Here is a 17,053-nt window from a genome sequence, read left to right as displayed (position 1 = left end):
GAAGAACCAGAGAATCACAGAACGCCCCAAGTTGGAGGGGACCCACAAGGATCTGTAGGTGGCCAGAGAGACCCCAGCCCCACCAGCACACTGACAGCAGGTCTGACAGTTTCTGCTCCTTTCACACGTCCGAGCAGCCCTTCCAAACCTGCTCTCTGGGCATTTGCAGGGAGCATGTCTAAATGTTGTCTCTTTCAGCTGACTTCCTCTCAGCATATCTCTGTTGACACACCACCAGCAAAGATCCTTAGGGAGCACATCAGACAGCTTAGCTTGCTCCACCAGGGACATCCGAGACTCCAGCTCCACAGCAGCTGTCGTGGGACACAGGAGCAATGCACGGAGCTGCTGCACCGCCCAGGAAAATCGCCTGCCACACTGTGTGCAATCGGAGAGGGCAGAGTCCAAGCTACAGGCAAGGCAAAGCTGCGATTGTTGGCTCATCAGCTGTGATAAAGATGGGAAGGCACAAAATTTTGTGCAGCACAAAGGAAATCCTTCAGAGTTTTAGCAAAATTCCCTTTCCAAATCATTCCTGGGCTGCGGGCACTGTCTCATGGGCGACGGCTGATTCCAGCAGCTCATTTCTCACAGGCTCATTGACTTGGCCTGGCCCAGATTCGAAGTGGCAGCCTGATGAGGAGGACTGATGGCCACAGCTAGCCCCCAGCCACCCAGCATGCCCACAGCCCCACCGACATGCATTTGACAGCGTGCTGAAAGCTGCTCTCTGAAGCAGCATGCACTTGTTAATATTCCTTTAGCACCATTTCGGGAGCCTCGTGCACTAGCTCAGGTGTTAATCAGTTCTATTTTCTTTCAAAAGCAGTGAACACATCTGGCATAATGGGCCCATTAGAGATCTCTGGGACCAGCTTGCAGATGCCCGGGGAGGACCCCCAGCTGTGATGCTGACAGAAGCGTGGGGCAGAGAATGGGGACAGCGGTGCCAGCGGCTCTGGAGGCACAGCAGGGCTGGCCCCCACTGTCTGCATCCCTGGGAGCGCTGGTGAGGACAGCCCTGCCAGCACACACCAGCCTCCTTCCCCTGCTCTCCCTACCAGCCACACTGCTTTACGTGTGGGACCCAGCAGTGGCAGGATTGCCGGCATCTTGTCTTTAAGAAGTGGTGAAGCTTTTCTCTGCATCCACTCCACTGCTCTTTGTATCAGTGCCACTTTATTAACGTCATGAGGTTTTTAACTGCACCGGCACTGCTGCTGCTGTTGCTCTGAAGATTGACAGCTGCACCAGGTTGTACTGGGGCTTGGGGAAGAAGGAATAGACCAAATTCTCATTTTCCCAGGCTCGCGTGGGAACTGGGAAGATGGGAGTGCATCAGCGGAGGACGGTGGGAACAGTGTGTTTGATGTGCTCAGTACCATCCAAGGCTCACATCCAGAGGGAAACCGTCAGCTTCATGCAGGGCAGCGGCAGGCAACGGGCTCGGCAGCTCCGTGGAGATCCTCTCACACATGTAAGCCCTTCAGCTGGCTGCAGGAAGGAGCTGGAACAACGCTTCCGCCGCTTCACTCATTCACTTGGAATTAGCAGCAGTCACTGAGCTGGAAACCTGGGATGTGAGCCTTCCTCGGCCCAATGCCACGGCTAAAGCAACAGCAGGCCCTTCCTTTTTTGACCACAAGAAAATGGAAACTCATGATGAGATTTTCGTACTGCCCAGGTGTGTGGTGGTCTGGGCACCCAGCCAGGACAACCACGGACATCTGTAAGGGAAGGAACCGTAGCCCCTCTTGCCCAGCTACCTCATTGGAAAGCCTCTCCTTAAATACCAGCAGCCTGTGCTGGCCTCCTTATACAAAACACTGAAAGATTTTCTTCCCGCCCCCCCCCCCCCCATGCATTACCTTTACCACTGAATGTTATCTTAGTGAAAGGTGCCAACATGACAGCTCTGGAACCACAGTCCTTTTGTCCCTGCACAGATGCATCAAGCTACTGTCTCACCTCTGCTGAGCTAAACCCCTGTGAGTTCATCCCAAATCCTGCTGATCAGTCCATCAAATGGAACCTTTCTGTGAGATGTCTGTCACAGAACCACAGAATCACAGAATTGTAGGGGTTGGAAGGGACCTCCAGAGATCATCGAGTCCAACCCCCCTGCCCAAGCAGGTTCCCTACACCTGTCCCTGTCTAGTCACTGGGACCTGCAGTGAGGTGCCCTACAAGCCAAAGGCATCATCGTACCTCTCCTCCGTGTTGTTTTCTCCTCCAGGCTCAAGTGCACAGCTCAGAGCACAGGAAACCACATGAAGAGCCTTGGCCCGAACAACACAAGCATTATGGCTGGTAAATTTGGTCTGTACAGTGAAAATATTAGAATAACTGGCAATGGAAAACCCAAATTCCTGTGATTTCGTCCCAGAACCATTGCTCAGCTTAGAGCCATTATTGTAGGCCACGATCTCCATTATTTGAGACTAGTTTTCTTTCAGGGGGAATTGTTCTGAACAAGGCAGAATAGCAGCAGAGCAATTCCAAAATAGCCACCCTTACAATCATCCCCAGGGAGACCAGTCTGGGGGCAGAGTGGAAAGGCCAGCCTTGAACTCTGCCCTGCTGAAAGCCAACACCAAAGGAATGAACAAATTCTCTTGCACAGGCAAGAAGTTCTAAGCCTTCTCCTGATCACAGCCAGGATTCCCAGCATCAATGGATACGCTCACAATCCAGGCACACTTGGGACCAGCTTACCATGGGGCCAAAGATGCTTCTGCTGAAAGGCATACTGAGAACTCTGCTCCGTTTTGTAGTGCAGATAAGACCTTTATCAGGATGGGAGACAAACTGTGACAATTCACGATTTGCCCCTTTGCTTTAGGAGCTGGTTTGTGCCTGCGGAGAGAACTCCCCACCAGGATTCAGCATGCACAGCATCAGCTGCTACTCTGGCTCGTGTTATCTTAAAAGGACCCTTGTCACATCCCTAGTGATTCTGTGTAACAGGGACCACATATTTTAAAGCTACATCAATTCTGCATTAAGATTACAGGGTGAAACCTCTTCCTGCTAGAGGAATGTACATGTTACAGTTCTTGTATCAGCTCTGATTTGCTCAAATTGCTCAAACATCACAGATTTAGGCTGTATTTAATAACCCAGCATGTAACTGAAAATTACATATTCACAACCTGAAAAGTTAATCTTATTACAAGCTACCACTTTGATATTACCTGACATTGTGCTAACAGACTTTACATTTCAAGCAGCAGCTAAAACATAACTTATTGAATACATTGATAACCAACTGGTGTATTTGTTCAGTTAAGCTCTACAAAGGTTGGCTATGGAAACCTGACACAGAGAAGGCTGCAAAGAGGATTTAATATGGGCATTCTGACCACACTTCTCTGCCTCACTCTTCACACGAAGGAGAAAAAACTGAGCTCCCAAATCAATAGCTATCATTTTGCAATTTTGGAGGAACAAGAGGAAAACTTTCCTGCAATGCCTTCCTGCTGAACAAGCCATTTTTGCACACGCAAATGTCAGACTCATTGCACAGCAGAGGCTGCACTTGGAGCATTACAGAACATTCTCATTTCTTGAGAGCCCTGAAGGATGCTCACCCAAATGGCTCTGGAGGTGCCATTTTCTACCACTGGCAAATTCTGTGCAGCTCCTCTCACAGTACGAAATAGATGTGTCTTGGTAGTACTGTGTGAAGTAGCCAGGGCTACATACTTGTGCAATAATCGGCTTATAGATCTTCCAAAGGACTAACAAAGAGGCCACTTATGAAAGACATCAGACAGATCTCTGTGAGGAAGGCTCTAGAAACCTCCAGAGTCTCCAACAACATTCTCCTGACCAGCCTGGAGACGAACCAAGGCAGGGCAGACAAACCTAAGTTGCCACATCACACACAAATACCCTGAGAGGAACAGGACTCAGCACCTAGCTGCAAGCAGCAGGGAAGGGGGGACCAGCACAGAGAGCAGAGGCACAGACACAGCACATGGCAGACCTGGGCTGTCTGTGGCAGCTTCCTCTCCCACGATGCCATTGCAGTACATGGCGTGCAGCTCGATCTCCGCAGCAGGGAAGCCTTGGTCACACAGTGGGCATGGAACGTGGTCAGCAGCCGTGTCACTGCCCTCAGAGAGAGCACTGCCATCTCCACCAGCCTACAGAAGGGAAAAAGACAGAGGGAAAAGAGACAGCTGTGTTTCTTTTTCTTTTCTTTTTTTTCTGGTAACTGCAGAGCTGGAGCTGCTCACCTTTCCATAAACTCATTTTTTCTTGGAAAGTTTTATTTTCTCTTCTTCATATACAGGTCAGAAATAAGACCACTGCCTGAGTAAACTGCTGCTAATACCTAATTCTTCTTTCAAAGGCAGTGTGTCCTGCTGAATCACGGGGACACCTCCCTGCACAGCCGTGCACACCACTTAAGGCAAACATCACCTACACTACTGCTGAAAAATGGCAAGGCTTCCATTAATCAGGAAAGCTCAGAAGCGAAACTGATGGGAAATTCATGGGGCAAAGCGGGAGTTCAACACCTGACTTGCGCTCATCAGTTCCTGGACATGATCCACACTACAGGGGCTGCGCTGTCTGGGAACACTCCTCTGGGATGAAAGGAAGCTGCAGGGTCTCAGATCCCGGGGTGTTCCTCCACCTCCTCCAGAGGACACTGCTGGAGCAATCAGAGGGGAAACAGAGCACGGAGAGGGGCAGCCCATGTCACACAACGCTGCTAACAATGGCATTTTGCCAGGGCAAAATGTCACCACTGGCGTTCGTTCGCTGGGTGCCACTCTCACTTACCAGCACTGTCTTTTTGCATTGGTTACACAGCTGCAAAGGTGCTCTGCTACACACCCACAGAGACACAGACTGCTCCCTACGCTGTGCATGTTTCCAAGACACAGCAGACTGCTGCCATATCACTCACAATTAGATCTCTGCCTCATCAGGCTTGCTACAAAATCTCTTCCTATTTAAGAAAGAGACATTTTTCCCCCCATTAAAATAAATATTTCAGTATTAACCATGTAGAAGAAACCTGAAGGGAAATAATAAAGGAGAGCTGGTTGTTCTTGGGGCTAAGCAGAGACATGCAGCCACTATGCAGTAAAACTGCTGCCCGCATCCCTTCAGCGGTGTAATTTCAGGGAAGCAGCAACCAGGGCCAGCCAAGACGCTCGGTGCTGCTGGAGCACGTTGTCACACATAACACTGCTTTGGCAAAGGAGGGTCTGATCCTGAGCATCCATCCTCATTTTTATGTCCCAAAGGGAAGGACGGGGCTTTGTTGACTCAGAGGAGCGGTGCAAGGGTGTCACACTGAGAATCAAGTCAGAAAACTCATTTCTCCCCAACGCTGTCTGACAGGCTATGGGACTGACCCCAGAAACCACGCACTCATTTCCAGGGAGACTCAGCACCAGATTTCTACGGAGGAGTTGCCATCAGAATCCCTCCAGCCAAACGCAAGCTGTTGCAGCGCATCACTCGCAGCATTAGCGTTTGTACCCTGCTCTCACTTCTCAGTGTCACTACATCCTGTGAAGTCCTCACCGTGGCGCGTTACAAAGAGGAGTCATAAAAAGCAGGATGTGTCAACTATGAATGATCAGATCAAACCTGCGTTATTCTGGTCTGACAACGCAGCAAAAAAAGTGATGGGAAAAGCAGCAGACGCTGCTCCTGCTAGCTGCCATTTTTAAATGTCTGAGGAGATCACTGATTCCACACACCCTGCCCACCTACGTTCGGTGGTAAATCACTAATTTTAAATGGAAATGCAACGTTCTGTAACACAGGACACCAGAGCCCCAAATCCGCGTGTACAAAACCTTGCGGTGACAGCCTGGAAAACCTGGACTGCAGAGCCTCTCCTCTTTAGCAGAGAAAATTGCCCATAGGACACAGTGCTTGCAGCCAGCAGCCAGCAGCCAGCCAAGAGCGATGCTGGAGGCTCAGCTCAGGAACAAGGCTCCCGTGCCCTGGCTCAGCAGCTGTGACGAAGAGCTCCGTCCCCACGGTCCAATGCTTGCTTCACACTAACTGCTGATCCATGCGATGGCTGCTTCCCTGCAAGGCTGCAGGCCCAGGGTTGGTACCTGCTGCCAACGACCACGCCGTGACAATCCCTGGGAAGCGCCGTGCTGCTCGCTTCGTGCCCAGCAGCTGTCCAGGTGAAGGTGTAAGACCCAGGGGCACGCTCTGCAAAGCAGCAGGGACAGGTTAATGCCCTGCCGCAGCCAAATGGGTCACGACTGTGCCCTGGGGGCTGAGGATCTGTGCACAGGACTGCTGCAGTCTCTAATTGACTGAGCAGTGCTCTGAGATACCTGCAGAATGAAAGGCACACGAGAGCAGAACCTGGTTTATTAAGAGGCCTGTGACAATGAGACACGGGAGCTGCAGATGCACTGTACAAGCTGCAGGTTTCCAGAGTGAGCTTTCCACAAATGAATCCTCTTGTCAAGAGCTGTATGATTCTGTATTCATGTACCCTGCCAGAGGAGTACTTGGCAACCCCTTTGATATCACTCTCTAAATTAATAGACAAACGGAGTTTTATCAAAAGCAGGAACTGAAGTCAGATGTCGCTACAGTGACAGCTGCAAGGCAATTGCTGCACAGGTGTGACAACACAGGGAAAGCAGCCACACAACAGCGCACATCTGGATTGGGAGGTAAGAGAATGGCCCTGCCGCTGGCTTACTGCTGCTGGGAGCTATCACTGCATATAAATCAGGATTCTGGGGCTCAGCTCATTCTCACTGGACTGTAAACCACCAGCAGCCCTCAACACCTCTTTGTTGTCTTTATCCCAACCTCTTGGAGAGGGTCTTTAGACGACAATGTCATACAGAGGACTGTAACAGGGCAAAATGTGCCATAATATGGGTGGCTGAGATTTACTGGGACCCCTCTCACAGCTCCTGGGATCCCTCTGCAATCCTGACCCCCACAGCACTACTCCTCTGACCCTAGACAAGCAACAGTGCTGCTGTTCGCAGTGACAACGTCCTTCAGCACAGCAGTTGGTGCAGCATACAAGAACAAACTGGAATTTATAACAACTCTCCAGCTACAAGGCTGAAAGGCTCCAGATGCAGCTGAGCACAGCCCCTAGCCAAAGGGATCGGAACTATGAAGCAGCAGAGGAAGTGGGAAGTGTTTACAAGGATGCCACCCAAATCCATGCACCCGGCTACCAGGGGGAAGTGCTAGCACAGCCCAGCTGAAGAAAGCACCACTGGAAACAGAACGCTTCCCCAGCTCCAGGCTCTTTACCTGCATGGGTGCATCTTTGCTGACCGAGGGAAGCTCTTCCCTCTCCGGCTCAATGCTTTCCGATGGACTCGGCTGGGTCTCTGCAGAAAGACAGCTCCATGTCAGCACAGGTTTGCGGCCCCCAAACCTTCTTCTCATTTGTTGTTGCAACTTAGGCATTTCACAGCTTCAAAATATTCTTTAGACTTCTCACAAATGTTATCAGACAACGTGCAACAACACAGTTGGATGAGGGGTTAAGAGTCACAGCACAACGGTGTGAGGACAAAGCCACTGCAGCTTTGCAGCTTCATGGGGAGTGAGACCAGGCACAGGGAAAGCACGTGGGATGCTTGCTGGGATAGAGACAATGCAAGAACAGTACACGGCTCTATCTGAGAAGCAAGGCAAACAGAGCTCCCATCCTGCGGTCTTCAGACCTCCATGTTTTCCTTAGCAACAAAACATGCCTCCAAGCACGGCTGCTATGACCTCCACACAGCTGCTCATCAGAAGGAGCAGGCTCTTTGTGAGCTCCTTCCCCTAAAGCTCTGAACTGGAAAATCTCAAACACGATAGGAGAGCTCAAGGAGGGAAAAAAAGATTTGGCCCCACACAGGTTTAATTAATTCACGACAGAAATTATTTCAACTGTCATGCTTTACATATATTGACAGTGAAAAACGTGACAATTTATGGATAGCATTGCAGAGAGCACACCTGGCACTTGGGAATCTCTTGTGCCTATCCAGCAGCCAGCACGTAGCCACCCCTGTGCACAGACCTGGGATGCTGCCTTAGTGGAAAAGGGTCCAAAACCAGGGGATCTTACCTGGATAATTCCAGCCCAGATAAACACTGCTGGAAAGGAAATTTTGTTTGATTCGAACAACTTGAAAGTTCTCCCTTTTTCCCTGAATTTTATAAGTGTAAAATCTTCAGTTCAAAACTCAGAACATTCCCAAGTGCCTCTCACCTGGGCAAACAGAGATCTCTTCTTCTGCAGAGTTTTCTCTGGCAATGTCTGGGCTCCTCTTACTGCCAAGCGGGGTCAACGTGCAGATGCTGCTCAAAACAGGAATGTAATATAAATCTCCCATCCATCAGAGTGACAGCACACACCTGCCTGCCTTGCACAGCTCACACAGCTCTGTCATTTGCAGGTGGTCATTATTTGATAGCCAGAAATGATCAAGATAACAGGAGAATACTGGTATGAAATGCTGCTTAACCAAACCACTAGAAGAACTTTTTTGGCTTAGAGAGGTCCTTGATAAGAAGACATAAAGGATCAACAGTGAGCATACCTGCTCACAGCTGCAGGACCTTCCTGACTCTTTCTGCTCTTAGCTCTGGGGGCTGTGCAGGTATCAGCACTGGGCTGTCTGACCCTCTGAGGAAGGGAATCCTGAGGGGGAAAGGCACAGAGATGCAGCACAACACTGGGCTTCCCTGCAGCAAAGCTGCACCAGCACGGCAGCTCCCTGCAGCATGCTGTCCCTCTCCCTTTAACCTTCTCCACTGTTTTTTTCCCACCAGCACAACACAATGTCTTTCTGGAGCAGGCCGGCATTGCTGAGCGAGTCTGGCACCCATGCTGACACTCTCAGCATTTTGTATGGCTTCCTGATTAGTCTGATCAAGTATGCAAGAGCACACTTTAAAAACATGAATCCCCATCCTGACAAACAGAAGATTTATTAAGCTCAACCACAGGCCTCAGAGAGGAGAGAACAGCCACCGCTGATTTATGATAAATAACAAAATTCTGATAGGAAATCACAAGTGGCTTTTCTCTCTAAATAAAGCATCTCAGAGCATTTGTTATGAATCCAGGCTGAGCGTGTTTTACTCTGTGTCTAACATCAGGGCTCACTTCAAAAGGACTCACACAACACAACTTGCTATGACATTTATGAAATGGGCTGATCAATTTGAAGTCAAACCGCATTTCTTGCTACACCAACTATCCCCCAGTAACAAAGCCTATAATCATTTATTAAAGCCCCAATCTACCATGCTCTGCACACAGCACTGAACAATCAGGCCAAATGGCCTACAGGAAGCAGAGGGTTTCCTACTCTGCAGATTGATACCAACTATTTGGCCAATACTGCCAGATCTAAGGGAAGATGACCGTTCTGAAATTATGAAACCCAGCAAATAGAAGAACCATAAGACCATCTACCCTCTCCTGCAAATTACTCCTTGTATCCTCTCCCACTCGACCTTCCTCTCTCACAGCCTTCGCTGCTGTGCTGCATCCCACAAGAAGGAAGGGGAAAAAAAAAAAGGCTAGACTTAAATGTGAGGAAAATCATGTTGACTTGTCCCACACCTGTCATCTGCTGAAGTGGCTTTTCTGGAGCACTGCACTCTATCTTTGGCTGATAGGCAGTGCCGTCTGGCTTCCTCCTCCCTGCTTTCCTCTTCAGCAGTACAGCAAGAATATAAAAATACACACAGAATCCAGTAAACCATTCACTGTGCTGCATATGTGCCTTCAGACAGCCCACGTGACTGCACTGCTCTAACTCACCTTTAGCTCATCTACCCGTCTCTCCAGCTTTACTGTACCATGTCAAATTAGCCGCAGAGGGTAAGGATCAAGTCCTCTTACTTGTACAGTAAGATCTCGCTTGTACAAGGATGCACTTGCACGTTTTATACAGTAAAAACAGTGAGTGATCTCTTCTCCCCAGCTGTGCCTCTCCTCTCACACAGAGCTCCAGAGCCGTGTAGTTGCAGGGATGTAAGAGCAGCAGCTGTAGCAGCCCTTTCAGCAAGGCCTGCTGCTGCCAGGCTGGCTTCAGCGAGCCCATGCTTCGAACTGCTCCAGGAGAAAGGATGAACCCACATCTACAGAGCGAGCCCACAGACCCTATGTGCCAAATTACCCTTCCTCACCTCTGTGCAGTTTGCATGGGCTCCCCATCTCCACGCACACCCTCTGTGGACGGCACCTGGGAGGCCTGAAAAGGAAAATTCTGATATTATACAAAGCAATGCACACAGCTAACGGGGCTGGACAGGCTCTGCTGGGTCACCAAGTTCTGTCTGTGGCATGGGTTTTCTTCCAGAAATAGTAAGTATCTATCCTGAACTAGTCAGCTTTTGACTCCCTTTCTCCCTTCACTCTGCAATAACACTTGGCAGATGTGCTCTGGACAGCCTGTGTCCATCCATTCCCAGGCCAACCCTGCCCATCACCTCCCAGCCCCTGCTGCTCCCCGTGTCCGAAGTTGGCAGCAATCACAGCCCTTCTACATCTCCATTTGTGCTGAGCTACACAACCCAGGGCTTTGTGTCCTCCAGCAGCCCTCACCTGCTGCAGCTTAACATCTATTTGCCTGAGTTTGGGTGACCTGATCAACACATACAGCCGATGTTTGACCACCAGAAGTACTTTTCTGAAATTCGTGCCGATAAGATCTGCTGCATTTTTCTTGGCTTGGAAATCAGCTGTCCTATCAAAGAGAGGGAACAGATTAACCTGCACAATCTACAGCCTGTAAAGCCACGTGCATTTCATCCCATTTTTCATTTACCTCTATGACTCCACTTATTCTTTCCTTCAAAATTTGTTCAAAAGCCTTGTGCACTGCTGAGGTCAGGCTAGCACGCCAGTCATTACCCAGATCCCTTTATTCTCCTTCAGTGTACATATTACACTTGCCATTCTCTAATCAGATGGAATTACAACGCTTTATTAGCAGCCCGTGCTGTCAGGCCTGTGATTTCTCATGCCATTTCTCAAAGAAATCCAAAGGATTTTTCTCCCCCTTCCTCTCAGAGCCTGATTACTGCCATAGATTTCAACTTCCATCAGCTCCAGTCCCAAAACAGAGCTTCTTGCCAGATTTCCCTCTGTTTTATCTACACTGTTCTTATTTCTTCACAGCCTAACTCATCATTAACATAAAACACCAACAGCTCCTCCTTTATTTTTATTTATTTATCTGCTGAACTGCAGATATCTTAAAAATGCCTCTGCCTTGATCACAACACTGCGTCACGCGGCTGTTTTGCGTGGTACGTATGTTTTAAGGTATGGCACTAATTCAGGTCGCCAGATTCTAACTCTACAGAACTGGGTCATTTTCCTCTGAATCTGCCAAAAGACCAAGAGGCCCCTGACCTTATTTGAAAAGCTATGAAGGAACGTGTGCTTGGCACTGGGACTGCTAGGGCTGCTTCCCGGAGATGGGACCTTCCAGCAATGACCCATGCTGTGCAGAGCTGACTCGGTGGCAGGCTCTCACTGCAGCTCTTCTGCACCCTCATTCCTCTGGCACGAGGCACGGGGCTTTCCAAGGGCAGCTGGGAGCCCCCACGGATGTTTCCAACTCCCGCACACCCCAAATCCTCCCACTGTCCCCCCAGCAAAGCAAACCCCGGTGGCACTGGAGGGTCCCCAGCATCTCTTGCAGCAGGGGTCAGTGCTGCCCTGTGTCCCTGCTTTGTCACTGCCGGTGGAACTGGATTTGATAGAGGGAAAAAAATGGAGGCGAGGCACAAGCAAACATCAAACATATCGATCTTGCAAGTAAATCACCTGCACTGGCCTCAGCATGTGACTGTGCAGAGAGGCGAAGGGAGAAGGGAGCAGCCTCGCAGGCTCGGACTGATAAGGCAGATGAAAGGGTATTTAGAAATTATTTTCTCCCAAGTAAATAAAAAGCTGGGAAATTTGGGGCTTGGGCTGCTATTTCAAAGCTCACTCCTCCTCTTGGTTTTTCACCTCACAAATACCAGGAAGACCAAATCTGCATACACTGAGAGCTCTCTGAGAGAGCTCTTGTGGTCAGGATGAGTACATTACGAGTTCCCACTCAGCACCACTAAAACCTGTTTTCTCCCCAAGAATTAATTAGGCATTAGCACTAAATAGATCATAACAAAAAAATAAATATATATATACCCCACAGTTTACACTAGCGATTCAAAATTCGTGCCCCCCACCAGCTGCTGCTGCTTCTTGAGGGCTTTGGTGCACATGTGCACAGACCTGCAGGCACCCCGACCTTCCAGAGAAAAAGGAAAAGACATGGATGAAAAAAAGCAGTTAATCTTAAGGGCTTTTTATCTATCCAAACGAAACAGAAGAGGGCACAAGTCGGCTTCTTTCCTCTGCAGGTCACCTCTAAGGCTTGCTTCAATCCGTATCTGCTAAGCCTCAGCCAAAACACTGTCATGGAAAGTCACTTTTCAGCACAGACTGCTCTGCACTTTTTCTGCAACCAGAAAATGCAGACATGACGTTTTTCTTAAGTGTTCAATATTACAAGACAGAATATAAATATCACAAAACAAGTTAAGTATCTTTCTAACACCAGGGTAAATGATCAAATACACTTGAAAACAGGAACAACAGAGTCGAGGCTTCAGTCGTAGAGAAGATAAAGTTATACAATGATCCGGGAGTGAAGTCATTATGAAAAATGAGGGTTGGAAAAGGCTGACACAAACCTAAAATACAGCAGTAATAAATACTTCATCTGACTTGCAATCTGTTTAAACTTAGCAGTGACAGAAAGCTGCCTTCCGCTCCAACGAGAGCCCTGACGGAGACAGAGGCTGACACCTAGCGTCTAGCAGCCCCAACAAGCAGGCGTGGGGAGAAGGTGCCCGGCCACGGTGACAAGGACAGCGAGCAGTGCTGCTGTGACACAGCACCCTGGGCAGGCAGCACACACGTGCAGCACGGCACAGCCAGCATCTCCCAGCTGCAGCCAGCTGCAGGACCACGAGGGGAAAGAGCACCTGCAGGGTGAAGGCACGCGGACGCAAATGGACACGTGGATGGAAAAGGGAAGGCTGCACTGCAAGGACAAAAGCCACAAAGGCACAAAAAGCTCTCCATACGGCCGCAGGTCCCTAACTGGCTTACTGTCGGTGGCACATGCTGTCTCTGAGCTCACTCTTCTGATGCCCTGCCTGGCTACACCCCTTGGAGAGGAAAGTGTCAGCTGGAAGTCTTTATCTCAGTGGTGCAGCGATGGACAGCTGCCAGGCTGCATGATGGCCCGACCAATGCGTGCTGCCAATCAGCCTGCAGCCTTCTCCTCTCTCTCTCTCTCACAGTAAGCTGCATGGTTAGGGAGGAAGCCTCTAAATGTAGAAGGAGCACTTATCAGCAGTGCTGGCTTTGCAGAAGGGACTGAACCCTAAAATGGAGGGAAGACATGGCTGCTCCAGGGCTGCTCAGCAGAGCTCTTACCTGGCAGTAGCTCGTGGTTGGTTCATCATCACAAGTAGAGTTCTTCTCCTCTTCCACATTGTGCCCTGGACTTTCTGCCTCCCTCTTCTTTGAAGGGAGGAGCCAGGTGATGCTCTCACACTCCTTCTGAGTGCCTGGATCTCCATCTTCTGTGCCATCAGCAACCCCATTCTCTCTGCTTATCTGCTCTCCTTTCTCGAGCTCATTTTGGCTTAAGGACAAACTGGGCACAATTGGGCTACCAAACTCCTTCTTATGCAATAGCCGCCTCTGAGCCTGCTTCAAGCTTTTCTGGTAAACCTCCAGCTGACACAAGATGACACTGGTGTACTGGTTGGGGTCCACCCCTTTGGGGCAGAATGGGATTCCCCAGTAATAGTGCACCGTGTCTCTCACCTCCTCCTTGTGCTTCTCCTCTGCCACGTTCAGCATGCAAAGCTCAGAAGAGTCGGACATCTCGTTTTGCTCTGCTTGCTCTGTGGTAACACAGACCGTGGCAGCATGCCTGGATTTTTGGGTGTGCTTAGTATCTGCCCCAGCACCACTCATCCTGGGGCTGCCACCCTGCTCTGTGGTACAGCTCTTCAAGAGCTGGGCTGAGCTCCCAGCACTGGCTTCTCCCACAGAATGGCCAGAGCTGGGCAGGGGCTGCTCTTGTGGTTCGTGGTCTGCTGCTTTGGAAGGGCCGGAGGAGCCTGTGAACAGTCTGCGAGGTGTCAGCCGCCAGGAACCTGAAGGAACCCTGCCAAAGGTGGGACTCAGAGAGATGAGGTCCTCTCTCAGGGTGCTGGGTAATATGTTACTAGAATCATTCTTAGGTGGCGAGGAAGACTTTTCACTTGACCTTGTCAGAGGCTGGCTCTTCCCCGGAGACACGATTATGCTGGATACTAGTGAGCTTTCAACGATTTCCTGGCTTAACCTCCTCAACACTACCAGGGGGCTCCGGGCAACATCCATCTGTCCACTCCCATCAGCTCTGCTGCTCTGTGAGTGGGAGCTGCCCTTGGAGCGAGGGGTGTCAGGGCAAGGCGCCAGGCCTCCCAGGATCCCACAGCCCTCTTGCTCAGCGGGGTGGCTTTGGCCTTGTGCGTCCAGCACTTCCACAGACAACTGCGGGGTTGCACTGGAGGAATCCAAGGGCTGACAGCTCTGAAAGACAAGAGGTTGATTCTCTGTGAGGTGCGTTCCATCAGCAGGGCACAGCAAGAACAGACTGCAGAAACCTGTGCGCTGCATCCCCAGGTCAAATCAGCTACCCCAAAACAGGAAACTTCATGTGCCACTCACTAGGAATGGCACAGAACATCTACACTGTGACTGCTCTGCTTCCAGCTCCTGCTGGAAACTGCAAGGCATCCAGTAAAGTCTTCTTTTGTGCAGCGTGGCAAAGCAAACACAGAAGGAGACGCTGCTGAAGAACTGCAGTAAGCCTCTTCACAGAAGCACACTTACATTTAGGCTCTCAGCAATGGCCTTCCTCAAGAGTTCCTCTTCCTCCTCTTCCTGACAGTTCACTTGTCTGGCTTCTTGCTCACTCATTTTCAGGGCCAGTGCAAACTGTTCCTCTTCAGTCATCTCTACAGTAGGAAAAAAAGGACAAAGTCACGTCACAGCCGTAGGTGTATGCAAACACCCTACATTTATCCAACATCTCTGTGGAGAGACGTCCACAGAGTCCCACCTCCCCAGGAGGAATGCAGAGCAAAGCAGACAAACCTCAGCTTTCCTGGAAAGGCATCAGCAACAATAAACAGAACAAGAAACACAAGTCAGGAACCCCAGTTAAGGTTTCTATAGCAGTCTGAACTCTGACTCCTTGGGTATATTAAGGGAATGCCTTACCACCTTCACCAAACAACATATTCTAGAGCTACAGAATGCGTGAGAAAGGACGGAGAATAAAGATTGCCAAACCGTGCTCATTTTACACAGGATAGAGTCGGGAGTAAGGCAGGATAAAGAGAACATCCTCCTTAATGCACTTTATTTCCAGGCAAATAGCATGTCTCGCTGTCTTCTGACACAAAGATGTCTGCAGTGCCACAGGGGACCTAACCAAGAGCAAAAGAGCCTCACGCTGCTCACCCCAAGCCGCAGGTGGAAAGCTCCATGGAGGATAATGTTACTTGCTCGGCGGTATTACGAAGGATCTTTTACATGCATACATCCCCCTTCTGCTCACATCATTCCTCCACTGCATCACTGAGTCAGTCATGCATGGGAAACAGGTTTCCTACAGTCGTAACTGCTATTCCAGCAGAAAATTTCTTCCCGAAATATTCCTCATTCAGGGCAAACCAGAAGCTGAGACTGGCTCTTTTGAAACAAAGTGGCTACTTACTTTGGAAAACACTTATTTACTTAGATTCAATCCAACGCTTTCACTACGCTCAAAATATACGATGCCTGCAGAACAGAGCGCAGAGTGGAAAACAACTCAACAGCACTCTCAGGAGCTGAAAAATGCATCTTCACACTCACAGCAGACTGACAGATCTCCTTCAAAACCCACTCCCTCCTTCAGGCAGAATCCTGCACAGCCATCTCACGCACAAACCGAGAGCCTCGCTCTCTGATGGGCTCCGAGAGCTCTAAAACATGCACCTTGCAGCATTTTTTGGCTGCTCTGATTCCCAGCCGTTAGATTTCCTCACATGTCCTACTAAAGCAGCACTTAGGTTTGGACCCGTAATTTCTCTTTAATAATTTCTTGAAGAATTAAGGCAGCGGTTGAGGCGAAGGCAGACAACAGCACACACAGGGCTCGTGGGGATCTTTTGTCCTTGGACAAAGTCACTCTGCAGCGTTCCAGCCAGCAGGGACCAGGGAAAAACACGCTTGCTTTAAGGCAGGCACACAACAGCCCAGGGTACGAGAAGGCTCCTGTCCCCGCGGCAGCTCTTCACAATACCAACACCTCCCAAGCATTCAGCCAGTGCATGACTTGCTTCCTGCCCAAACCATCACGGCAATTAGGCCAGACCCTGCTCGTTCTGACATGTGGAAGGGAACTGGTGCACGTGATCGTTCCCACAACACGAGACTTCCCACGTGCTTAAATTAAAACGGGGGCCTAAGTGTTCTCCCGTTCGGGCTATCAACAGCCATGAAGCTCAGTGTAAAGAAACATTTTTTGGCGAGTTACTACTGTACATTTTGTTTTCCTCTCCCTCCCTGGCACAGCAATTTCCCCTCTGGGGACAGGGAACGTGCCAGACAAATGCTGCCTCTGGCACAGAAACCAGCGACAAACAAAACGCACTTGGTTCACGTTCCAATTGAGTAGGTGCTCTAGGGACGGGGAATGCTTGAGTTGAATTCCACCTGGCGTGCTGGTGGCTACAGAAAGGCTGCCAGAGAGCCAACGTGCTCCTCGTCCCACAGCCTGGGGCAGGACTGTGTGCCACGGCCCGGCGTCTCCGTGTTCTACCAACTGGAGGTGGGTTACCGGGGTCATCACGGCAGCAGATCAGAGATTCAGAGCACTGTGGCCTCTGCCTGGCACATGCAAGTACTGCTTTGGGAGTAAGCAGCAGGGGCTTGGAGCTTACTTTGGTTCCCAGAGGCTGCTGTAGG

General features: G+C 50.0%; 1 protein-coding gene across 1 annotated transcript in view; it reads right to left on the bottom strand.

The window, feature by feature from the left end:
- The window catches only part of UIMC1 (ubiquitin interaction motif containing 1), a 33,301-nt gene that overhangs the window by 4,248 nt on the left and 12,000 nt on the right, over positions 1-17,053 (bottom strand). Inside the window, 6 exon segments of the mRNA XM_042893324.1 lie at positions 3,989-4,148; positions 7,276-7,355; positions 8,231-8,319; positions 10,162-10,226; positions 13,475-14,626; positions 14,930-15,054. Coding sequence (XP_042749258.1) covers positions 3,989-4,148; positions 7,276-7,355; positions 8,231-8,319; positions 10,162-10,226; positions 13,475-14,626; positions 14,930-15,054 — 1,671 coding nt within the window.

The sequence above is a fragment of the Lagopus leucura genome, unplaced genomic scaffold, assembly GCF_019238085.1.
Source record: "Lagopus leucura isolate 7727_CA_CO unplaced genomic scaffold, USGS_WTPT01 105-21_obj-0_obj, whole genome shotgun sequence".
Classification (NCBI taxonomy): domain Eukaryota; kingdom Metazoa; phylum Chordata; class Aves; order Galliformes; family Phasianidae; genus Lagopus; species Lagopus leucura.
The sequence above is the reverse complement of the archived record's forward strand: the minus strand, read 5'-3'. Positions and strand labels throughout refer to the sequence as shown.